General features: G+C 37.8%; 2 protein-coding genes across 4 annotated transcripts; one reads left to right on the top strand and one right to left on the bottom strand.

Annotated features, from left to right (window-relative positions):
* Positions 1–156: 156 nt before the first annotated feature.
* LOC306846109 (tripartite motif-containing protein 16-like) lies at positions 157–5,273 on the top strand (the record flags this gene model as incomplete). Its single annotated transcript, XM_079379227.1, has 7 exons — positions 157–732; positions 819–905; positions 2,013–2,246; positions 2,459–2,618; positions 3,583–3,645; positions 3,759–3,812; positions 4,741–5,273. The coding sequence occupies 7 exons, from the start codon at positions 157–159 to the stop codon at positions 5,271–5,273; spliced, it is 1,707 nt and encodes a 568-aa protein (XP_079235353.1).
* Positions 5,274–5,442: 169 nt separating this feature from the next.
* LOC306846133 (elongation factor 1-delta-like) lies at positions 5,443–21,914 on the bottom strand. Of its 3 annotated transcripts, XM_079379260.1 has the most exons (9): positions 21,838–21,914; positions 16,291–16,411; positions 15,887–15,958; positions 11,652–11,717; positions 11,195–11,282; positions 7,318–7,418; positions 7,021–7,215; positions 6,744–6,938; positions 5,443–5,700 (listed from the first exon to the last, which is right to left on the bottom strand). In XM_079379260.1, the coding sequence occupies exons 2-9, from the start codon at positions 16,402–16,404 to the stop codon at positions 5,662–5,664; spliced, it is 870 nt and encodes a 289-aa protein (XP_079235386.1). In that variant the 5' UTR covers positions 16,405–16,411; positions 21,838–21,914; the 3' UTR covers positions 5,443–5,661. The 3 variants fall into 3 exon arrangements, with proteins under 3 accessions (XP_079235386.1, XP_079235387.1, XP_079235388.1); XM_079379261.1 differs by lacking the exon at positions 11,652–11,717; XM_079379262.1 differs by lacking the exons at positions 11,652–11,717; positions 15,887–15,958.
* Between the last annotated feature and the right edge of the window lie 4,095 nt (positions 21,915–26,009).

The following is a 26,009-nucleotide window of genomic DNA, read 5'->3' on the forward strand; positions in this document are numbered from 1 at the left end:
GTGTTTCGGCCTGAAACCCGATAAGCTTCTACTGTACCTGCATTATGTTCACGCCCAGTTTATACACAAAACACTGTTGTTTGGTTCTCTCTGTCCTGCCTTGGCGACCAGCTTTCTTTTCCCTCTCCTCTAACACATGTACACATGTAGGAGAAAATGGCAGGAATGAATATCTCTGTGGATAAGGAGCAGTTCTGTTGCTCAGTGTGCTTGGAAGTGCTCTGGGAGCCGGTCACCATTCCCTGCGGACACAGTTATTGTATGGAGTGCATTAAAGGTTACTGGAGGAAATGCGAGTTGAAAGAGGAATACAGCTGCCCTCAATGCAGACGCACCTTTAGTCCTAAACCTGTGCTATGTAGAAACACCATGCTGGCTGATATTGTGGAGAAACTGAGGAGAACCGGCGTTCAAGAGGCTGGTGGGAAAGCAGTGGATGTCGAATGTGACGTTTGCACTGGGAAGAAACATCGAGCTGTTAGGTTTTGTGTGAAATGTCAGACGTTTTACTGCGAGATGCACCTGAAACCTCACAATGAAAGGAATCGTGGCAGAATGCATCCGCTTACTGAAGTTACAAAACAACCGCAGAAGAGAATCTGTTCACGGCACAATAAATTGCAGGATGCTTACTGTCGCACAGACCAACAATGCATTTGTAGTTTGTGCTTCAAAGACGGACACAAGGGGCACAGCGTGGTGAAGGTGATGGAGGAGAGGATGGAAATACAGGTAACAAAAATTGTAGACAAATAAGTGAACTGCACAAAGTAGAGCTCAAAGATGGCAAAATTCTCATATGCGTGGTTTTCAAACAGAAACATCTTGAGGAAGTGTGGAAAAAGTCCAAACTGAGGTGTAAGGAACGAGAGAAAGAACTCAGAGATATTGTAAAATACATCAAGGTAGGTCTACTGTCGTGTAAAAAAATATCACAAAATAACTACAACTCATAATTTCATTGAAACTTTGGCAAAAGCAGTCTTTGATCATGTATAAATAAGCATATCCAAATGCAGAACCTAACAAAGTAATTATGTCTGAAATCTGTTCAGCAACTAGGGATTGCACAACCCTGTTTAAATATATATATGTATGTATGTGTGTGTGTGTGTGTGTGTTTATATAGTGGGCTACACAAGCATTTCTTGCCATTCATAAGTACTGGGGCACAGACCTTCATCAAAATAGTATTGCTACATATTTTAATACTCAATTTTAGATGCAGGGAAAGAATGGCTTCATCGCTGACATATGAACAATTCTGTGTGAGAAAATGCTGCAAAACCTTCAGTGTATGAGTGATCTGTCCATATCAATCAAACTGAATTGCAAACTAGTTCAGACCTTTCATGATTCATTCATGAATTGCTAAACAACTAAAAGAAAAAACACATGACTGCTGAAATATTAGGGAAAACGATTATACAGTAATAGCCATCAGACAAAGATTTTTCAGTAATATTTCACTTGGGTGCGTGGCAAATTGTATTTATAACTGTACAAAAACAATCCATTATGCTGCTTGATATTGCAAACAGGCATATGATATCAAAATATTATTTCATTTATTATCATAAAATCATAAACATTCGTTTGTAGTCCAAATACTTTTGCCATATACTGTACTTTATTATTTTAGTTATCTACCCATAGCGGCCAATGAATTAGAAATTCATGAAAATCAAAATAATGAATTAAAAAAGCAGCTTATTTTGATTTACATTTTATATTACATTTTACTTGCATTATATTTGACTTATAAGCTTATTTCCAAGTTCCAAAAGAAGACAGTCTGCCTTCATTCACTGGATTTTAAATACAGTACATTTGCTAAATTTTTTTACCTATTTAGTACTACAAAATCTCCTCAAACTACAAAATAGCAATGAAAAAAATATAGAACATTAATTTTTAAAAATATATTTTTTAGAATGGCGAACAGTAAGAGTGTGACCCATAATTGAACAATGCCAAAAGATTAAACAGTGCCCTTTCCGTCATTTCTTAAGCGTTCAGCACAAGCGGTTGAGGATGACAGCGAAAAGATCTTCACCAGACTGCAGCGCTCTGTTGAAAGAAAGCATTTGGAGGTGAAAGAGCTGATCAGAGGTGAGGAGAGGACAGCTCTCGGCCAGACAGAGAAGCTTCTGGAACGACTGAATCAACAGATAGTTGAACACAGGAGAGGAGAAGCCGAGCTAGAGGCTCTCTCAAACACTGAGGATCATATCCATTTCCTGCAGGTGAAGTCCTGGGTCTGAAACATGAACCGATTTTGTTTATTTGTGCTGGAGGTTACGAAACTGAAACTCTATGGGAACCACAAGGCCATGGCATAGCATTCTCTTTGTTTACCCTCTATAGGGGAATTTGGCCCAGTGAATATAAAGGTGTGGGTTTGCTTACTTGCTGTTTGCTAACACGCTAGCTTTACCTGTCTGACTCACCTGTGCAGAACTATAAGACGCTCTGCGCCCCTCCTGACACTGGGGGGCGGCCCAGCATCGACGTCCATCCATACTTCTCTTTGCTGATACTGAGAAAAGCTCTCGCAGAGCTGAGAGATAAAGTCGACGAGGTCTGTGACAGAGAATCGACAAAGATCGCAGAATTAGGTGAGTGTAGAAACTCAGATACACAAGGTAGCTGACTATGACTTAAATGCATGAAGGAATTATGAACTGATTTGAAAAACATTTTAATAAACTGACAAATTAGACATTCAAAATATTTTTAAATAATGCAAAATTAAATTTTATAATTAACTCAAATTATTACATTTTCAAAATTCATTAGAAAATGTAGTTAAATAACATGAAAACAACAAAAATTAATACATTGTAAATACCATAAATGACACATAAATAGAAATGTAAAAAAATTCTAAAATAAAAGTTAATTTTATTTTTTTATTTAAAAACAGTTAAATAAAATAATAAATTATTTCTAATAAATACCAGTCAAAAATGAAAATATTTTAAATTACAATTGTTTTATTTTATATTAGTTATATAATTAAGAGATTCATAAAAATGTTAACAAAAAATAATAAATCCCGGGTAAATTATATAATACAAACACGTGCACTTAAAATGCAGTTTAAAAACTTTTAACATTTAAACAGCCCAAAAATGTTACTCACTAAACCTGGCGTTATGATTAACTACCTTTTTGTGCATTTATATTTGTTTTCCAAAATGATTTATATTTGCATTTCCAAATGAAACTAAATGGAGTCCTTCATATTTTTTTTGTGACCTTGAAGTACATGTTCCAGGAACAATATTCCAATCTACCAATCAGAATTGAGGGATAACTTTTCAGGAAATCTCAGTTTTAGGTTAACGATCAGGGTTAGGTGCTTCTAGACCCTTGTTAATCATTTCCTACTAATAGGGAGTGGGTTAAGTCTATATTTTTGGACAGTAATGTTGATTTGGGATCAACAAAAGAAGCTGATCCAGGAACATGCCTTACTTGGCAAAACCATGGTCTCAACACCCGATTACTTAGAATGATATAAACATCAGCGGTTGATGCACAAACAGCTCTTGACAGCGGATACCCTTATATTTACAGTTGATGAAGTGCACGATCAGTCAGCTGAAAACTCCCTGAGCTGTCCGTTGAACAGTGATACAGGTACGGACACTCACATCCCTCCCAGCAAGTGAGTCATCAAACCGCATCAACCCATGTTTACCACTGTACATCACAACTCTTCTGATGTAATTCACCTCACTGACCTTTTCCAGCCCATAGATATTTACACCAGACTGAGCCGAGGACCAGAGGAGATTTCCTACAGTGTGAGTTCAGAGATACAAATCGTTGCAAAGCAGCTCTATAGGAAATTATGTTTCCAAAAATTTGGTAATTCTGTATGTTGTCTGAGCGTTGGCATCCTCTGAGGTCCTCAGAGGGGTTGGCATCATCTCTTCTCAGGTGTTCGGTCATCTCAGATCATTTAAGGGTTGGATCCAGACTGAAGCTTCTGTCATTCCTAGTTACCATGGGATGTTAATCAGAAACAGAGAAACAAATAGACATAATTAACGTAGCTGCTGTTCCATCTAAGCAAAAATGATTTGTTCAACCCAAGCTAAAGAATAATAATAATGTACATTCTACATTTCTACGGTTTTTCCTTCTCACAATTGCGAGTTTATTTCTCAGTTTATATCTTGCAATTCAGATTTTTCCAAATTCCAACTATTTCTAACAATTACGAAATTGTGAATTGGGAGTTGTGAGAAAGTCAATTGTGAGTTTGTTTCTCGCAAATGAGTTTAGCCTATTTCTCACAATTCTGAAAAAAAGTCATAATTGTGAGATATAAACGCACAATTTTGAATTTGTCTTAAAATTCCAAGTTAGTCTCACTAATTTGAGTTTACATCTCACTTTTTTCTCAGAAACACGCAATTTTCTTACAATTGCGACTTTGTAGGCTCTTCCATAGTAAGAAGCTCCGGTTACTATCCACCTTATTTTTCAATGCGGAAGCAAGCCATTTTCTGTCAATGTGTGAGACTTCCGGTTCAATAGCCACTGTAGGGAAATAACGAGAATATCAAAGTGCAGTAAACCGTAAAACAGTGTTTATAACGAAGATAACACATTGAAATAAAAAGGTAAGACACCCCAGTTTGAAATATCAATCCACTGACACAGACACACTGAGTAACATGACTTGCCTTAAAGGGACTTCTTGGTAAAGTATCCTTTCTCTTTCAGACTGCTGCGATTTGACATTAGACCCAAACACAGCCAACTCTTGCCTCCGCCTAGACCATACAGAGGTCACGGCCGACCACGAGCCGCAGCCGTACCCCGATCACCCAGAGCGCTTCATCAGCTGGGCTCAAGTCTTGTGCACCGAAGGTCTGTCTGGACGTGGATATTGGGAGGTGGAGTGGAGAGGCAGTGGAGGAGTTTCTATTGGTGTTTCCTACAGAACTGGAGGAAATATGGACCAAAAACTGGGATGTAATTCGAAATCGTGGAGCTTAGATTTCTCAGATTCTCTTTGTTTGTTCCAGCACAATAAGTTTAGTGTAGAAATACACACTCCGATGCCTCACAGAGTCGGCGTGTATCTCAATCACAGTGCTGGAACGCTGGCATTTTATTGCATTTCTCTGGCAAACGATACCATGATTTTGCTGCATCGCGAGCAAACTACATTCACTCAGCCTCTCTATCCTGGTTTCTGGGTCGGACTTGGATCTACTCTGAAACTGTGTCGAACGTTCAGCTTTTCAGCTTAGTTATGCATTCTGTGCTCTCATTTTGTTTCAATGGACAGTTCAACCAAAAATCAAAAGCATGTCATTTGCTCACCTTTGTGTTTTTCTCTTATGGCTTGTTATTGTAGAGACTAAACTGCCCATGCAACATAATGAAAAGTAGCGCTCTGACCTCGATACATTCTTTTGTTGGAATGACCATTTTAATTTTTGGGTGAACTTACCATGTAAAAAAAAAAAAAAAAAAGAATATAATGGAAACTTATAAAACCAGGACATGAATAAAGAGCATATACATAAAGACAGCCAATACAGCAAGTTGGTTCATGTGGCAGAACAGTTTATTGGTAACCGTGAGATATAAAAGCAGCAGTAACCCAGTGTGAGGTGGTTCTTTGAGGTGAGAGGCTCAGATCTTGTTGAAGGCAGCGATGTCGACACTCTGGACCTACAACATAATGAGGAATTACGGTAGTATTGGTCAATAAAATCTTGAAATATTTTCCCCAACAGTTTATAATGTAATCAAAATGTCACTCAAAATAAAATAGAAAAAAAGTCATGAACTTATTGATTTGGATTTCACCTAACCATAACAAATAAAATCACATTTTATTTTAAAAGTATATTATGAATAAATTTAGACCAATATTTAGTTTTTTTTGTCATTGTGATCATTATAATTTGTCTAATTTAATATAATTTACATAATTGTTTTTTTCATGACAATTAAGTTCATTCCCTCACAATCTGTCCACTATTTTATTACAATTACTGTAGTACTGTAATGCAACAAACAAATACACATTTGCAAATACATTATAAAATCTGTATTTAACTGCAATATAAAATAAATATAATAATAAATTATAAAATAACTTTTATAAATATTTATCCAATTTATATAATAAATTAATATAATTGTCTCATTTATTTTCATGGCAACTGTTAATTTGTCCTCATAATCTGTCCTCTGTTTTATAAAAATCACTGTTATGCAATAAATGCATGTCAAGTATTACAAGTACTACAAAATAATTTTATAATATACTTTTCTATAATACATACAACTACAAAACAGATTTTATAGCATAAACTGAGCCTAAATTTAAAACCAATGTTCTATTTTTTCATTGTGATAGTATATTTATTCATTATAATTTAAACATTTAATTATTTTAAGCTATGTCTTTATTTTCATGACATTAAATTTTTCCTCACACATTTTCTCAAAATGTTTTATTAAAGTTACTTTAATGCAATAAATAATAAATAAACATTTGCAAAGAACAAATTATAAAATTATCAGTATTTTGCTGCAATATAGAAAACTACTGGATTAAAGTAATTTGAATCTAATGTCTGGACACATTAATGGAAACTGGATGAGAATATAATGCAAAAAAACAACTTATTTCATTTTTTTTATGCAACATTCAGTTTTTCTTTTGATTTTGAGGCGAAACATTCTTGGATTCATCCTGCACTTACGTAGTCCTCAAATTTGGTGATCTCCTCTTCCAGAATGTCCGTTCCCACTTTATCGTCTTCTACCACACAGCTAATCTGCAGCTTTTTGATGCCGTAGCCGACAGGAACCAGCTTAGAAGCTCCCCACAGGAGGCCGTCCATCTGTATGGCGCGCACGCACTTCTCCAGCTCCGACATATCGGTCTCGTCATCCCACTGATCAATGAAAAACCATATATTTGAAACAGAGGAATTATACTTGATACTTTAAAGATTGTGAGTGTTGAAGTTCTCGTACAGGTTTGACGTCCAGCAGGATGGAGGATTTGGCGATGAGGGCTGGTTTTTTGGCTTTCCTCTGGGCATATTCCTTCACCCTCTCTGCTTTGATACGCTCTGCCTCATCATCTTCCTCCTCACTGCCAAACAGGTCAATATCGTCGTCATCATCGTCATTACTTTCCTCAACCTTGGGCTTCTGGACAGGAGCAGCCTTCAGATAAAACAATATGCAGAATATGAATGATAGCTGAATTTGTTCAGTGCACAAAGATGGCCTCAGAATCACAGAGTGCAAGATGGCAGGGTCATCTACCTTTGTAAAGGTAACAGTCTTTGAAGCAGGCGTTTGGCTCTTTTCCAGTACAGACATTCTGGACTCCAGTTTGGACAGCGTGGCTCTCAGATCATCCACCACTGGTAAAGCAACAGCTCTGTTAATCTCATAATAAATCAAGAGCAGCTTCAATACAATCAGTAACTCAAACTGAAAATTCTGCCAAAACTCAAATCAATTTCTTGGTCTGTTTCAAACCCTAGTTTGCTGCAAAAAAAAATTATTTTTTTTAAACATTTTGAAAAACAAACTAAAACCACTATGAATAATAAACCAAAACGAATAACAAAATCTCTAAAACTGAAAATATAAAAATAAGTCAATTAAGTTTTTTAGCATCGATATACTACTATAGTCTTCATTCAATTTCAATTTTAAAGTTCCAGTAATTTAGTTTTTTTTATGCCTATATAGTTATTCATTTGATTTTAAAGTTTGTTATTTTATTACATCAAGTTAAAACTAAATGAAAATGAAAAAAAAGTGTTACCTAGGTAACTAACTGAAATAATATTTAATATACTTTATTCTCAGTATTTCACCATTTATTTTAAGTAACAAAAATTCTCAAAAAATTTTTAAGTAACAAAAATTTTTCACCCTCACTCAAAATATTAATAAACACATAATTAAATTAATAACAATTACTACCATAATATTAATAACAGCATATAATTAAAATAAATTAACATTTTCTAACAGAAAAAATATTGTAGAGTTAAGTACTACTATAAAAATATAGAATCAAAAGAAATTTCCATGAATTTTCTAGGCCTGGATATCACCTTTTTTCCGGTGGAAACCTCGCACAACTTTTGAAAATCTGATCACAAATATGATCACCTGATGTCCTTCCAAACGTAAATGAAATCATTGTTGTCACTAAAAATGCAATGCACATATGATCTAAATTAAAATGCCAACAGTTTCTAAACTATTTGAACTTTTCTTCTTATCTTTTATTATAATCGCTGCGTGTGAGCAGAGACAAATCATTCACTGAAATCTCACGCAGTAATTCTCCTGACTTTCAATAGGCACGTTTCCATAACCCTTCAAACTGCGCAAATTGAAATTGCGTATTGGAAATATATATATTGCAAAAACGCCCATATAAAATCGCAAAAACGTTTTTACACTCGCATGAGGTGGTTTTTCAGGCAATGCGAAAAAGGAATAGTTCACAAAAGTGCAAAAGAAAAGTTTTTTTCGCATTTACCAGTCACGGTGTATGTAAATTGTCATATGATCAATGTACAATAACCTCCAAAAAATACTTAATATAGGGCCGCTCTCAAGTATAAGGGGCTTTGCCTGCCATTCATGCTTAGACAATTTACACTGCACACGTCTGCGGCGCAGTGTGGCTCTGATACGGCCACTGGAGTTGATCTCAGCCACTCTAGTCTATGCTTGTGTTTATATGAGCTGCGCACATTTCTGAAGCAGCTCTCCGCACTGCTTTTGTAAAGATACTAGGGCTGAACGATATGGACAAAATTTCTCGATTTTCATACCAGATATCTCGATATCGATACGATACGATATGACTACGGGTTCGGTGAAAACCAAGCATTTCTCAGAAAAATAAAAACATCATAATACAAAAAAATTTGGAAAGTGTAGTTTTATTTTTAAGAACTCACTGGTGGACGTCGACTCGTACGGCGTAAAGGCCCTTTCACACAGGACGCGGCATGCGCTGCGCTAGGGGTGGGCGATATGGGAAAAATATCATATCACGATTTTTTATAGAAATATCACGATTTTTATCACGATTCTTTGTTAGTTTTACTATTTTGGTTTTACAAGTTGTCTGAGCATTACAGCCAAACTAGAAAGACAAAGATGCATGGCAGATATTTAGGCCAAAGTGGGCGAAGATAAAAAATCTTTGTCATTATTTTATCTTTCTTATTAAAAAATAAGAACAAAGATACACATTACAAATACACATAATATACAAATAAAGCAAACAGTGCTTTATTTCCAGGTACAATAGGTGTATTTAGCAGAGCATTCAATGAAATTGAATGAACAAATATAAAAATAAAACACTAGATAGACTGATTCCTAAAGCAACTGTATTAAAGTTTTTCAGTCAAGAATAGTGAGTGATTTTTCTCTTTTGCGTTTTGTTGTTTTGTTAATGTTAAATGAATAGTTCCCCCACAAATTAATATTCTGTCATCTGTCTGTCAATTCTGTCATAATGTTGTATTTTTATATCATCATTTACTCAAAAGTTGTTTTAAACCGGAATGAGTTTCTTTCTTCTGCTGAACATAAATGCTATTTTGAAGAAGGTGGAAAACCAAACAGTTGCTGGTCCTCAGTGACTTCCATAGGATTTTTCTTTCCTGCTATCAAAGTCAATGTGGACCAGCAACTGTTTGGTTTTCCACTGAGTAAATAATGACAGAAATTACATTTTAGGGTGAACTATCCCTTTAATGACAGTCGACAGCATGTTTAGTGTCCTGTCCCTTTAAGAGCTGCACGCATCTAATATACAGGCACGCATCCGTTTCTCTCTTAACTATTTACTTTCATTTTAGAGATAACCAACTCAGTCTGTATGTAAACCTTGTGCGTTTTGACAGTATTAGCGCAAAATATAACTTAGTTGAGTAATCAGGCGCTGTTAGACAGGCGTTTTAGTGCGCGTGCTTCAGGTGTATGCGCTCAGAACAAGCGCACGTCAGACCAGCGCGCGAATTAAACATTTAACCAGCAAGGCTTGTGTGCAAATAATGTACTTTTGCGATCGCGAATAAGTGCAGTGTCCTGTCAGAGTAACTCTACTGCTGTATGTCGTGTTGTACAGTATATAGAGACGGCGGCGCCAGAACTGTATTTGACAATGTGCGCGGTAGCGCGATACTACGATATTTCTTAAAAAGCAGATCGTGGAGACATTTTTATCGTCCACGATCAAAAATCGTCATATCGCACACCCCTACGCTGCGCTATGAAACCCATTCATTTCAATGGCTTGCGCTGCGCGCGCGCCGCGGTCAAAGTTCAAAATAGTTCAACTTTTGCCACTGCGCTCTGTGACGTTTCCCCGCGCGGCCAATAGAAACGGGGCATCCAAACAAGCGCCGAACTCAAAATGGATGAACAGCTGATTCTCTGTGTGTCTGAATTTCAAGTTTGCGGTCGAATAGGGACCTCAGCGGTGCATTCAAGGGCACTCGTAAAACTGATGTTCGTTGTGTGACTGCCAGAGTTGTATGCAGGGCGGGGCGAGCGCGGAGAGGGGAAATCTATATCGAAGTCTATATCGTTGCTTTTTTCGATAGTAATATCTTGAAAGTTCATATCTCGATATAGATACGATAACGATATATCGTTCAGCCCTAAAAGATACATGCATGCGCCTCCTTCGATTAAATATAGCCAAAATCCGTCAAAATCCCATCAAATTCCGTTGCCATGACTTATCGCGAGAGGAACAAAAAATGTTTTTGTCGCATAACATCTGTTAATGGAAACGCCGTCATTTTGCAATACTTTCTCAACATTTATAAAATATCGCCAAAGTTTTGTGCAAATCTGTAATGGTAACCCGCCTATGTCTTCTCTCCATTTGGTAGTTGCTGCATCAGTCCTCATTTGCATAAAGTTGAACATTTCTCAGCTGTGCTGCATTCATGGACATTTTTTCGCTCACAACAGTCAACACACACTGAGAATGAATGACCTCCAGTCTCTTTGTCACTGCAAATCACTGTTGTTTGTGAACACTCCTAAGGCAGCATCCCACAGACTTCACATCAGGAACTAGGAAATTGCTGTCTAGGTAGGCTACTCATTTGATTGTGGAACAGCCATCATGTCTTCTAATACGTACCTTTGTTCAGGATCTTGTTGTCCAGTTCCAGACTCTTTAGACGAGAGACCAGCTCATTCTGATCCTCAGACTTGCTGGCATTCTGACTCTGCAAATCAGATGGAGGAGAACTGAACGTTAGTGAATTATATCTCAAAGAGCTGACTGTAAAAAACACACCATGTATGTAGGGCTGTGACTGCAGACATGCCAAACAAAAGGTTTGTCAACCTCGATTAAAAACCACAGGAAATCATGTGAAAGCATGATAGTATGATACCGTTTTGAATAATATAGTTTCAGTTTGAAACACTGAAAAACAGTCATGCATGATGTCCGTGTCTTTAACACCAGTCTCATAGAAAACAGGCCGTTTAGAAAGTGTCAAGCAGTAATGCGTGTATGATCCACGCTGCTCCAGGCTCCATTCACATGCTTTTCACACAGATGGCAGGCTGAACCACAGCACAGCACTTACGGTCTTCCTCTCCCGCGGTTTTTGAGCGCGAGCGTGCCCTTTACTACCATGTAGAGCGGTCTTCACCTGAGAGATTCGCATTTAACCACCATGACCAGAAAACAGATCAGAGAAAGAGACAGAGATGAACTACTATGACAACAACAGAGTTTTGCTCTATTGAAATTCAAGGAAAGAAAGCGATCAGAGAAGAGATACATGCATGCATTAAATGTTTTCACTGGCCCTCAGTTTTTTGCTTCACTTTAAATCAGTCCTTTAATGACCATGTTGCTAAAACATATCTGTGCAACTGTGCACAGCTCTTTTAAAAGGACAAGATCACCCAAAAATGAAAATTTGCTTAAAATATACTTAAACTCATCAACATCTTGGATGGACTGAGGGTGTTTCTTCATCAGAACAGAATTGGAGAAATTTAGCATTAACTGTTACATCACTTTAACTGTAACATGTTGCTTGTGATCTGTAATCCATAATAATGCTTGCTCTCCAGTGATAAAGTGCATCTCCTGTTGTCCTCTCACATCAAAATCCACCCACATCTCAGGTGGGTCTTTTTTATTTGTAAACAGTGCTTGATATGTGCATATTTCTCTCCTGATTTAGGCCCCGTCCACACGAAGACGGGTTTCTCTGTATACGCATAATTTTTTTTACCGTATAGGCGCTTCGTCCACACGAAACCGGCGTTTTTGAAACCGGGTCCCAGGGTGGATAAATTTGAAAACGCCGGTTTCATGTTTTTGTGTGGACGGCGAATCCGTATATTTTCTGAAACCATTACGTCATCAGCCCACGTCTCGCCCCTATTCAGACACCGCTACGTCACATAACAGCGACAACAACAATGTCAGACTACGGCTGTGTCCAAATTCAGGGTCTGCATCCTCCTTAGGATCCTTCCTACCCGGTTGAAGGAGGAGGGATCCTCCGACGTCCGCAAAACCCGGAAGTCGGTGTTTGTGAATTTGGACAGCCTACCCTTCTTTCAGTTCCCTCCCTTACCCGTTGCTCATATCCTGTCGCCTAGCAACCGTGACAAGAAGCGGGAAAATAGACAAACAAAGAGTTATTCTCCTCATTTTAATTCTTTTGGAAGAAATAAAGCAATTAAATAAATTAAATACTTTCTTTGCTCGTTGTCGGAGAGTTTTTTATATCAGACTACAAGACAGTCACATCCAGGTAAGCCATTATAGCCTATTTTTATTTGTTTTTAAGTATTCTACTAATTTCTCCTACAAATTCATTGAGCCGAAGCATAAACTTTAGCTTGTTTTGTCAGAGAAACTCCTCTCCCACTCCGCTACCGCTCGCTTCGTCCGCCATTACGCTCTGCCGAAAAGAATTATGGGATAGGTAGGACGGGAAAGGATCCACCACACCCATCCTTCCAATTCGGGGAAAAGGAGGACGTATTTGTGGGCCGCATTTGAAGGATCCTACGAATTTGGACAGCCTTCGTCGCGGCGCTGTGACGTAACATCCTTCAAATGAGTACTCCGAAGGATGCAGACCCTGAATTTGGACACAGCCTACGTGCCTGTGTTCGTGCTGCAGAACCTACTGAGCTCATTAGTTTTATTAAAGCAAAATCTTCTGCTTTGTGTGTTAGTTTATATTCAGCGCGCAAGGTTTACGGACATGGTCCAAGTCTTCTTCTCTGTTTTTTGTGTATCTCTGTGGCAGAATTACAGCGCCACATATTGGTCTGGCATGTGTACTACATCGTTTTCAGTCGGTTTCAGTGATTCCGTGTGGACGCAGATATTTCCTGAGACGACTCCGTGTTTACGGAATTTGAGGCAAAAAAAATATACGGATACGGAGAAACCCGTCTTCGTGTGAACGTAGCCTTAGACGAGACAATTTTATCACTGGAGGAAGCAATGTTATGAACTGGTATTTTAGCCAGAAGCAATGGGTTAAAGTTTAAAAATGTCTTGATGTATTTGTTTCTTACAAACACAGAGCTTTTGGCTTCACAAGATGTTAACTGAAGGACTGGAGTGGTGTGGATTATTGTGATGCTTTAATCAGCTGTTTGGACTCTCATTCTGACGGCACCCATTCACTGCAGAGGATCCATTGGTGAGCAAGTGATATAATGCTACATTTCTCCAAATCTGTTCTGATGAAGAAACACACTCATTTACATCTTAGCAAATTGTCATTTTAGGGCGAACCATTTCTTTAATAAAATTATAGTCACAAAGATATTTTTACAGTTTATCCAAATGCAGATATAAACATGCAAGCACATGTTTGCAGACGTGAGCTCTGCTTGCTTAAACACAGAACGTCATAAAAACATAAACCACAAACACACACTAACATCCTCAGGCAACTGCACTGCAGCCTGCTTCCTCTTACAATATTAATGATGACAGATAAACACAAGACTGAGAACAATAGAGTGCAGCACATGCATTGCAAAATGCAAAGGCACATAAACACAACCAAAGATGTCATGCTAGGAAGGAGATCTTGATAGACCGACTTGCACGACACTACAGCTAAGTGCTTTTAGCTGCACACAGTTGGACTATATTAAATATTTGAGGTGAACTCTGATTCTTAGTCAATGCATTTGAGTTTTCTGAAGCGTCTAGTAAGCATATGCTTTGATGATAAGGAAGGTGTCAAGTAACTGCTGACAGAAGAACCAAATACTGCAACATCAGTGAGAAAAGACCGTGGGAGCTTCTGTCTGTTTTAGGAAATTTATGCAGCCGTTTACGAAATCGGTGCATATGATTTTACAAATTGTCTTCAAAAATGAACATGCCAATTGGACAAACCTTAAAACAAAAGTAATTCTGGAGACAAGCAAAGTGTGCAAAATGAGTGCAGCACATCAGAAGTTCTATTTAATCAGTCTGACGTGCCAAATTCTGAGCCCAAAATATATATAAAAATAAATACATTTTGCAAAAAGCGAAAATTTCCAATTCAATATTACACTTCTCAAATGTAAAGGTCGATCCAAAACTATTCACATCCAATCTGATGGAAACTTTTGTCAATCTCTGGGAAGTGCATTTTGATCATGTAGGTGTTTTTGTGAAATTTAAAACCCATCCACAAATCTAATTTGTTTACAAAATACAGCCCACTGCCATTAGAGCTGGGCGATACGTTTTATTGCAATATCTTTGCTGACACCATAAAATTAGAGAATATAGTGTATATTGTGATGATGTTGAAAGACAGTAAGAAAATTTGAAGTTTTTGTCGGAAGACTTTTCTCTCTTTTTTTTATATTTCATATTTTTAAGTACTTCATTTTTTATATTTCATATTTTTAAGTACTTCATTTTTATTCACCCAGTCTTAACTGACATTGATTGACCAGCTATATCAATAAATCAATATTTGTAAATTATCAGCATGGACATCTAATGCGATACGTTTGATCGCATAACAACAACAGTTTGTTTGAGTGGACTAACATAGTATAATTAACTCAACCAATGGCATAAGTTTGGGGAAGGATGGCCTGATTGTCTGAACAATGGGAGACGGGCACCTCACAAACAAACAAGGCTTAGAAATTATGGTTTTTGTTTGTACACCGAAAAAAATACATTTGGTGTAGAATTTATTTAATGGTGTAGGATTTACTTACCATTTGTCACTTAAAAACTTCAAGCTTTCACTTTTGAAACTTCAAAAAAAAAATATATATTTTATGTAATGGATCAATTTTTTATATCAATGAAGATATTAGTATATTTTATTTTAGAATAATTTAAATCATTTCAGGTTTACATTTAAGTTCAAAACTAAAAAAACGAATCTGCCAAATCAGCCACCACTCCAATTCCTTATACAGTTCATAAATTGTGTACATGGGTTAGTAATCTCCATGTACAGTTCACTAATCCATAACTACAGCCGATTTTTTTTCCCTGCCAGGGGCACAGAGGGGGTTCTGCAAGCATACTGAAATAGCACAGGGATATTTATGGAGGGCGAGTGTTTGTACTCTAGCTCCAAGTCTTGTGGGTGATCGGCAGCTGAACTAAAAACTGTCCTGTTAATTTCACCTCCATCTTGGTTAGAGCTTCATGAAGTGGAATTAAATCAGCCCTTCAAACTGGTCCCATGCAGGACGACAGTTATCGAGCGTCAGTAATCACTCATTAAATGCGCTTCACAAAAAGATTACAGTACAAATTCAGTACGCTCCAATAATGAGATCTCTTTCATATTTTGGGGGCAGTACTCACTCCGGTTAGGGATTGCTGGATATTCTGTCGGGCTTTAGCAATGTCCTGCAGGATGGCACTAGCATCTCTCTCCTGGAAGGGTACAGCGGGGTAAAAAGGCTCATGTCAAACAAACCAGCAAGAGGCAGAGAGTGAGCATGCAAGCAAGCAAGCAAACAAAAATACACAGGTGCGTACAGAAGCACTGTCAGTGCAGACTATTCAGCATAGGAGCTTAAAGAAAAAGCAGAAAAACAGATGAAAGATGGACGTACAGAAGCCGAATTAACGGGAACTCATGCCTCTCCATGAGAATTCCATCACCCTCATTCATTGAGACAATTACCAGTTTGTATGAAAACCCAAATGAGGAAATTTTAGAAATTGTGCTGTGCTCTGACATCCAGGTCTGTAGGGGGCAGTACCTGAGATGTCTGAGGGATGCCGTTCGTGCGCTCGTAGAAGCATCTCTCAGCCTCATCGTATCTGGACTTGTCAAACCAGATGTTCTCCTGGGCGAGTCCCTGAAGTCCACTCATTGTGATGCTAAAGACACAAGAAAAATGAGACGTGAGAGTTTGTGTGTCAAATAGCAAGCATACAGCTTTAGAAAAACTCAGGGGGGAAAAACAATTCAAATGCAAGTCTTTCATTAATTAGTAATGCAATTCATTCAGGTGTGCAAAAAGCCTCAAATATAAATCAAGCCAAGCACCATCCATATAAATGAATGCCTATACTGTATCCTCCACTATATGGCCATATACTGGTTACAGAAATGTTTGTTTTCTATTAGTTCTCTTGAATTTGGATCCTTACAATCATAATTACAATTCAGAAATCATTATTAGAGATTTTCCCACATTACAGCTTTTTTGTTTTTTTACTCAAAATTAAATCGTGTTTTAACTTACAAATTGAAAAAAATTTTTTTTAAATGTATTTAAATTTTTGCTTTTGTTTTTCCCCTAAAATAAACACTGTCGGAATCTCCAAAAGTTCAAGGAGCCCATTCCCTGTTTGCACAAAGATGCCTGCCTTGTCTATTTTTAATGCGCTGGGTCGCACAAACTGTTTAAACAGTTTTGAATAAATAGGAAAAACTAAATTCACGGAGCAAGGTTAAACTAACTAACTGCTGGCTTAATTATAGCAGCTGCAACAGACAACTAGCTAAATAGCTAGTACAAGTAATTCTACTAATGCTGTTGCTATCTGAGAACAAAGAACATATAGATGCCAACAATAAACAAACATTAAAAACGTTAAATGAACAATGTATGCTGACAAAAAGGGAATGTTTACTGGCAATATATTTATACTATACCTACTGAAACCAACCTATCACCAGTTTATATATTTATATAATTATACTTTACATTTCCATACATTCAGTCACACTTTAAGCAAGTGAAAGTAGTATTAGTATTTTTGCATTAGTGGGTAAAATCTATTGTGAGATGCATTGCATCTTGTATTCAAGCAAGTCAAAGACCCCTTATTGTGAACAAACCCTTCATTACTTATTTGTTCTGATCAAACCATTTAATTCTTGCCATGAACGGGACTTTACTGTCAAAGTCTGAACCAGTTATTCAGCATGATAAATTGAAGACTGCAGATGATCAATAGTAAACTCATACACCCCATAAAAAGCAACTATATGATCCAGGAAAAACTCTTATGTTGTCCAGGTCTTGCATTCACATAGATTTTGAAGAACGGTTATTTGGATTGATTGTTAAAGTCCATTCAACCACTAAAACTCCTTTCATTTATTTTTTGCTGACATGGGCTGCAGACAATGGGACAAATTTTGCGTGCCAAAGCCCTCGGATTAGTTTCACACCGATCAGCTTTCACCCAGCAGCCAATGGTGACACAAACCAGGTTGAGGCTTTTGAAAGGTGAAAAATATTTAATAAAATTCCACAAACTCACAAAACATCATTCAATAAATGAGAAGGCAGTTCCTTAAAGTCAACTGTCCCATGCCCCTAAACTAGCCATACTTGTCCCTTTTCTGAGGGGCGCGTTCGGTCTCAGAGAAGACCCTCTTCCTGCTACTTTTTGGGAGCTGCCGATCGGGTTCAGATGAGGAGCGCTGGTGCGTCGAACCCCGCTGCTGTTGACGTGACGCATAGGAACGGGTGTATGTTTGGTTCTCCTCCTCTTGCGGTTGTTGTGCACCGTTGCGTTTAGCCCTAAAGACCAGGGTGCGGGGAATTCGATCTTTTGGGGAGGATGAAACCGGAGGCGTCCCGGTCCCTGCGCTCAACAAGGATTGATAAGCATCATCGGCCTGCTCATATATGCTGCGGTTGAACCAAACCTTCTCTCCTCTAATGCCCTGAGAGGTCAGATCCTGATGGACACGACCTTCTTCCGAACCCTGATTTTCAGACCGGGACGAACGAGTGTGTCTTCTCTTTCCGTCGTTTGAATTCGGCAGATTTCTTGTCTGTTCATGTTTAGTTTCTTCTTTGGCTCGAGACCCCCGCTGGTTCTCCATCCTCTAGCTCATTTACAGCATATAAGGGAAAACAAAAAAGGAAGATGCTGAAGAATTAGTCTGAGCTGACGTTAGACACCGTAAACGAGGGCAGAGGCGGAAACAACCAAGCGCATCCAGAAGCCTTGCAGAACAGCCAGTCCATCATCAGTCTAACAAGGATTCATCAAGGGAACCAATAAAATTAATGGAAGTTTAGAATTTATACAGTGTGATTTTATTTAAATTTTGTCTTGTGCAGATTTTGTATGTGCAGTCTGGTCAAAGATGGCAATTAGAGATGTAACAAACAACGCATGCCAAGCCGGTTGAAAATCGATGATATGTGATGATTTACGTCGGCTGAGGTGTTAAACATATTGCGATATAATTGGAGGTGGTTGGGTTTATATGAATGCATGTCTGATGGGAACTGCCTTCAGAAACTTTTAGATGGTACGTTCTTCTCATCTCGTCTCTGTATAATGCATATTAAACTAGTGTTTATAAGCGCATCTGTTTTCTTTACAGCAGTAACAAAGAAAATGCTGTGTCACTGCTGTTCTATAAGCACCACTTAATTTTTATTATTTATTTATTTGATTTGGGATTTGTTTTAAAAAAATAAATAAAAAGGACAACCTTTCTTTTATAATAATAATAAAAAAAAAAAACTGAAAGCAGCATCATGAATCATCTCATCGTGAGTTACGTCAATCGTTACATCCCTAATAACAATTATCATATGAATTATCCCTTTAATAGATAAAAAAAAGCAAAAAAATAAAACCTTAAAAATCAGCCATGCAATGAACAGTTTGCTTTTTACTCATATCCAACAAGTCACATAAAATTGCAGTCAAATGCCTTAATATATTTAAAACCAACTACCAACAACCTACCAACTCTAAATTCCTACCATTACAGACACGGGCACGCCCCGAGCTTTAGCGAATAGGTCAGATATGATGGTCAAAGTAAGTAGGCGGTGAAGTAGTGGAATAGTTAGGTGTTTTGGAAGCCCTCCAAAAGTTTGGAAACGCCCAAGAAACTTTGAATTGGCAATCAATTGTTGAAGCTACAGTATTAAGGTGTGCTGTCCCAAAAATCTTTTAAAAACCTGTTTAAACCAGTAACCAGGTATCACAGCTGGCAAAGGGGCATGTCTGACTTTGACATGTATATATTGCCATTATTATGTTTTATTGCTGGTCTTCAATGATAATGTCAAGTTACTTTAATGTATTTGCACCAAAAAAATAAGGATTTTTGCTGATATCGTCTAAAACCACACTTTGCCAGGGGTGTTTCCAAACTTTTGGAGGGCAGTATATATATATATATATATATATATATATATATATATATATATATATTCTGGCCTGTTTTCAATGCAACATGCTGTTGATTAACACATTTAAGCTAATCACCCAGTTAATAAACACTATCTGAACAATAACTGGTGCTGTAGGAAAATAACAGAAACATGCACACAATCCCAAATCCCTTCACTCGAAACTATATCCTGAGCTGTGATGTGAAAAGCAGAAGTCCCCAGTGAATGTTACATTTATATTTGTTACCCTGGAGAACAAAACCAGTCTTAAGTCGCTGGGGTATATTTGTAGCAATAGCCAAATACACATTGTATGGGTCAAAATTATTGATTTTTCTTTTAAGTAAAAATTTTTCTTTTAAGTAAAGATCATGCTCCATGAACATATTTTGAAAATTTCCTTCTGTAAATATAGCAAAACTTAATTTATGAGAGTAGTAATGCATTGCTAAAAACATAATTTGGACAACTTTTTGATTTTTTTTTTTTGCACCCTATCACTATGACATGGAAATTGGCCCGAAGCCCGGCCCTAGAGGCATAAAAAAGTCGGGGCCCGGACAGAAATGCAGGGCTCTATCTAGCTGTATAAATATTATCCTATCCTAACAAACCATGCATCAATGTAAAGCTTATTTATTCAGTTTTCAGTTGCCATATAAACCTTAATTTTTTTTAAAAATCGACCCTTATGACTGGTTTTATGGTCCAGGGTCACATTTAGAGGTTAAAATGTCATACTAACTGGAACATGCTAACTTGCCAAACTTTGAACCAAACACTACACCAACAGCTAAAACATTAGCTGTGCAAGATATGCTACACAGTGTATATTAAGTGAAAATGGCAACAATCAGGTTAAAAGCAGCCAGGAATATTCTATTTACTTTTTAGGGGTGGGAGGATGACAGTCCAAAAAAAAACCTCCTAAACTACCACTAAGTATTCTTTAGTCTGAGAATCAATCCCAAACACACCATGCGTTGCATTTCCAAGTTCACCTGCTGAGGTGTTCAGAGAAAACAAGTGCTGACAGGACTTTTCACCTTCCCTTTAACAATGAGCATTTAACTATTACTAAGAGGGCTGAGAAATTATCACCAAGTACTATCTTGTCTGACACCAGTGGCCCACAAAAGAACAAAAGACAGAACCAGATTGATTAAACAACGCAAATTAGCACAACACCACAATCCTATAAAAGCAATGTTGGGAGTGCAAGGTTTTGCATGTAATCTACTGACAATTCGCAAATTATAGAGCACAAAATGCCCAATGCAATCTACCAAGAGCAGTGCAAATTAACAAGTATCGCAGCCAAGTCAGATGCAAAATGTGTTAAAACAGTTTTTGTGCTCAAATTCCCATAAATTTACTATGAGTGAAGTGAATGATATTTTATTTGAACAATCTCCTCCTATAAATATTGCATCTGAAAGGGAAACTTCTACAAAAGCATATGCCACAAAAATAACTGTCCATGCTTTTTCATATCAAATCCTAACAGAGTAGTTTTTTAATGCTATAAGAGGGTTTGCACTAGCTCAAGCTGTTAGTAAATCTGACCAATAGAGCGATGAATGAAGACATAGCATAATGTCCATCAAAACTAAATAATTTGCCAACAATAAACTGTCTTTTTAATGCAAAGAATGAAACAAAATACGATTTAACTGTATTTTGTATTCATGAAATGCCATTAAATTTACACTAGTCTTTAAATTCATATCACCAAGTGAAATAGATGCCCCTTTTATATATGCAAATTAAAAAGGGGGAGGCACTGAGACACTTATAGGGCAAGAAGAGCAAATAAACAACAGTAACACGTCTAATCCAGATTTAAAACTGTAGATGCTTCATGTGATCCACCCTGTTTATGAACACATGACACAAACTACAACACTGAAACCTCACGTGTGCATGAAAGTCTTATAAACTCATGAAACATGAGTTTTTATTCACGTCTAATAAAGTTTATATGTGTGTGATGTGTATGAAGTCTGAAGGTTAGAATTCTGCTCGGATGAGTTTCAAATGCAGCCACGCGGCGCGACACTCACAGCGGAACACTTACACTGTAACACGATAAAGGTGAAATATATTTGCCACTATCGTGTTAGTGAAAACTAAAGTTTTACTTACTTTCGACGAGTTTAATAAGTGACAAGCGGTTCGAGTTGAACTTCTCCACCGGACTCCCTATTACAGAAAGAGAAGAGACCGAGGAAACCGGGTAACGCGCACTTATAACTGACAGAGGTGTTTTCATTTAAATGTCACTTTTCATATTGCACGATGAAATGCAGGATATACAATTTTAGCATTTTAATATGGGTGTATATTACAAAAATGTTGATTTTAATCTAATACAACAAGTACGAGTTTGTAAATGGTATTAAAATGCAGGCTTTTGAACGCTAGTCGCCCCTCAGAAAGTAATGGTACATTCATTTACGTCGCAACGAAACATTCCGTCCTCGTGCCCGAACAGCTGCACATTAATGCGATTAATACATACTCAGATTATTTTATCATTATATTTTCTTCTCAGTCACTCTAATGTATTAATTCTAATAAAATACTTCCAAAATTTAATTAAAAAAAATAATTTTAAATATCTTATACATATACGTTTATAATAAAAATAAAAATATATATATTATTATTATATTTTAGATTTTTTGGGGGGGCCGGTGTCCTGCAGAGTTTAGCTCCAACCCTAATCAAACACACCCGATCCAGCTAATCAAGCTCTTCAGGATGACTAGAAACTTCCAAGCAGGTGTGATTTGGAGATGGTTGGAGCTAAACTGTGCAGAGCTGCGGCCCTCCAGGAACTGAGTTTGAGACCAATGCTCTATAAGCTTCCACAAACTTGTTGTTTTAGTAATAAGAAATGCATCTCGGTTTAAATGTTCTCTCACAAGCTACTTTATTGTTACTTTGTTGTTTATCTACGGGTGTGGGTGTGTGTGGGCGCGTGGGTGTGTGTGTGTGGGTGTGTTCACTGTGTGTGTGTGTGTGTGTTCACTGTGTGTGTGTGTGTGTGTGTGTGTGGGTGTGTGTGTTCACTGTGTGTGTGGGTGTGTGTGGGTGGGTGTGTTCACTGTGTGTGTGTGTGTGTGTGTGTGTGGGTGGGTGTGTGTGGGTGTGTTCACTGTGTGTGTGTGTGTGTGTGGGTGTGGGTGTGTTCACTGTGTGTGGGTGGGTGTGGGTGTGTTCACTGTGTGGGTGTGGGTGTGTTCACTGTGTGTGTGTGTGTGTGGTGTGTTCACTGTGTGGGTGTGTGTGTGTTCACTGTGTGGGTGTGGGTGTGTTCACTGTGTGGGTGTGGGTGTGTTCACTGTGTGGGTGTGGGTGTGTGTGTGTGTGTGTGGGTGTGGGTGTGTTCACTGTGTGTGGGTGGGTGTGTTCACTGTGTGTGTGTGTGTGTGGGTGTGTGGTGTGTTCACTGTGTGTGTGTGTGTGTGGGTGTGTGGTGTGTTCACTGTGTGTGTGTGTGTGTGTGTGTGTGTGGGTGGGTGTGTGTGGGTGTGTTCACTGTGTGTGTGTGTGTGTGTGTGTGGGTGTGGGTGTGTTCACTGTGTGTGGGTGGGTGTGGGTGTGTTCACTGTGGGTGTGGGTGTGTTCACTGTGTGGGTGTGGGTGTGTTCACTGTGTGGGTGTGGGTGTGTTCACTGTGTGGGTGTGGGTGTGTGTGTGTGTGTGTGGGTGTGGGTGTGTTCACTGTGTGTGGGTGGGTGTGTTCACTGTGTGTGTGTGTGTGTGGGTGTGTGGTGTGTTCACTGTGTGTGTGTGTGTGTGGGTGTGTGGTGTGTTCACTGTGTGGGTGTGTGTGTGTGGGTGTGTGTTGTAAGTGAAATCCTTGGTTTGCTCACTGTACTTGTGGTGCTGATTTGGAACAATTTAATATTAAAATGGCTATAGGAAAAATTTGAATTTAAAGTAATTTCTTTGACAAATTAATTGATTTATACATAGTCACTAAATGCAGGAATAATCCTTCTGGACAAATGTTGGGTCAAGTGTCTTGCTGAATAGGACAGTAAGTGAATTACCACCATGATAAAAAATATTGATACCGTAATTCTATATAGTTTGGTTATTAATTTTCATATAAATCAATTCAATAAATTGAGCCGGGTTCGCAGCGGTTATACATTACTCTTACAAACATACACCTTTGTTTATGTCTGTGTGTTGCTCAGCAACTACTTGGTTGCAACCACAACCGTTTCTGAGGAACTACATTGTTTGGTGGAAGAATAATGTTTTTATTAAAATCATTACATTTTATTTGCTTTGTTTTATTTTGTGAAACCTTGCTAAAAATATGGAATAATCATTTTATAAAATCCCCATGAAGCTGTGGTTTACAGTGAATTTATAACAGCTCTGGGGGTTTTAGGCACTCTGCTTCACTGTTCACCACAGCTTCTTGCTTTTATTAGACCCTTTTCAGTCTCTCAGTTTAGTGCACAATAAACCTTCTGCCAGGAGTGGGGTTTGAAACCACATGGACATTTGTCTATTGGATTTTAAATATAACACATTAACCACTCAACCATTCTGATCCCATAAAGCTGTTTTTCAAATACTGATGAAATCAAAATGAAGAGGGCGAAATGATCTGAGCAAAACAGGGTGAAGTGAGACAGTCTTGTGCTCTTTAACTACATTTTCATCCTGGATCAACTTAAGTCTGAGGTTAAATCTCACGTTAACCCCGTTTTGATTGGCTTAAAGCTTGTACCAGGAGTGGGGCTCGAACCCACGAGGACATTTGTCCATTGGATCTTAAGTCCAACGCCTTAACCACTCGGCCATCCTGGTCTGAAAAATGACTTGTAGATGTTCGTCTTTCAAATGTAGAACAAAGCAAAGTAAAATAGTGAATTATAAAGTGTCCTTATATAGGATCACCATGTTCAAGCTGGTTGGTTTGGACCAGGGGTTCCCAAACACGTTCCTGGAGCCTCCCCAACGCTGCACATTTTGCATATCTCCTTTGTCTGACACAACCATTTCAGGTCTTGGAGTTGCTACTGAGCTAATGAGTTTTTTTGTTTGTTTTTTGGAATTGTTCTGGCTGGGCCAGAAGGCCTTTGCATGTCTATATGGGTAAGAGGTTTGGAGACCTGATGGATGGATGATGTTACGAAAGTTGGTTTGAGTTTTCTAATCTTTCTTTAAGAGTGTATCAAAGTAGATCTATGGTAATAATAATTCACAAAGTGCTCTTAACTACCCCTGTCCACATCTGATTGATCTGGACAAAGTGGCAGTACTGTTTTACATATATAAGTGTGTCAGAGAGCAAGTTTCCAAAGTGTTAAAGTCAGCACCTTGAGATATTCTATCATTAAAGAGTCAAAACTAATCAAGGAGATGACAACTTATAACGTTTTCTATATAAAATAAAACAATGTAGCACTTCATCTAAAATGTCAGATGAATTATGAAAGTAGGAAATGTTAAAATCACTCAAATATCACATTAAACAAAAATAATTATATATGACAAATGTGGATTAAATGTTGTTAGTTTTAAAATATATATATATATTTATGTACTATTTATTTATTTTTGTTTATTATTATTATTATTATTACTTTTTTGAAGCATTACATTCTCTATTAGCTGCTTTTCTTTAAGCACTGTACTTCAACCTGTGCCAAGCATTCCAGCTGGAGATCTGTGGCCCAAATCTCACAACGTAACTTTAGTCATTAATTATACAAATTCAGGTAACATTTATAAGTCTTTTTATAAACCTTTGCTTCCATTTGAACCCGGTTGTGTAATCTTACTGTCTGCTCCACCAGAGATATTCAACAAGGAATGAAACTGTGCCCAATCCTGGTCTTCCCTACAAAATCCCTAGAAATGGCTCAGTGTTTCTACCAATGCTGTTCAATTATTCACATTTAACAGGCGACACATTCTTTCCCCTGAAACATCTGCCCCCCTTTTTTAACAACCTAAAAAGTACTGTTATATTAAATAATGTGCATCATTAAAAATGTGCAAAAGTAACTTACTTCCACTGAAATCGTCACATCTCTGAAACGAGCATTCAGCATTTCTCCAGATGCATGTCACCAGCAGCTGCTCATATGTTCAGCTGTGAAACTGGGTTACATTTTAAAGTCAATCCGACTGCGCGCGCTCCACGACCCTGTGATGAGGACGCGCATCAGTCGAAGAGAGGATCGAGTGTGACTTCAGTCTGTCGAAGCTGAGCAGATCACTCTGTTTGAGGAGTTACAGGGGTATTCTGTGTTCTTGGGTCTTCACACACTCTTGGCTTTAAT

The sequence above is a fragment of the Barbus barbus genome (genome assembly GCF_936440315.1).
Source record: "Barbus barbus genome assembly, chromosome: 26".
Classification (NCBI taxonomy): Eukaryota; Metazoa; Chordata; class Actinopteri; order Cypriniformes; family Cyprinidae; genus Barbus; species Barbus barbus.

What these genes read in the sequence shown, in the direction of transcription:
- LOC306846133 (XM_079379260.1), bottom strand. Translation starts at nt 16,404, where the DNA reads ATGAGTGGACTTCAGGGACTCGCCCAGGAGAACATCTGGTTTGACAAG. An exon ending in TCCAGCAATCCCTAACCGGA is followed by an intron (nt 11,718 to 15,886) that starts GTGAGTACTGCC and finishes CGAATCTCTCAG; the next exon opens with GTGAAGACCGCTCTACATGG. An exon ending in AGACTGTTACCTTTACAAAG is followed by an intron (nt 7,216 to 7,317) that starts GTAGATGACCCT and finishes TTTTATCTGAAG; the next exon opens with GCTGCTCCTGTCCAGAAGCC.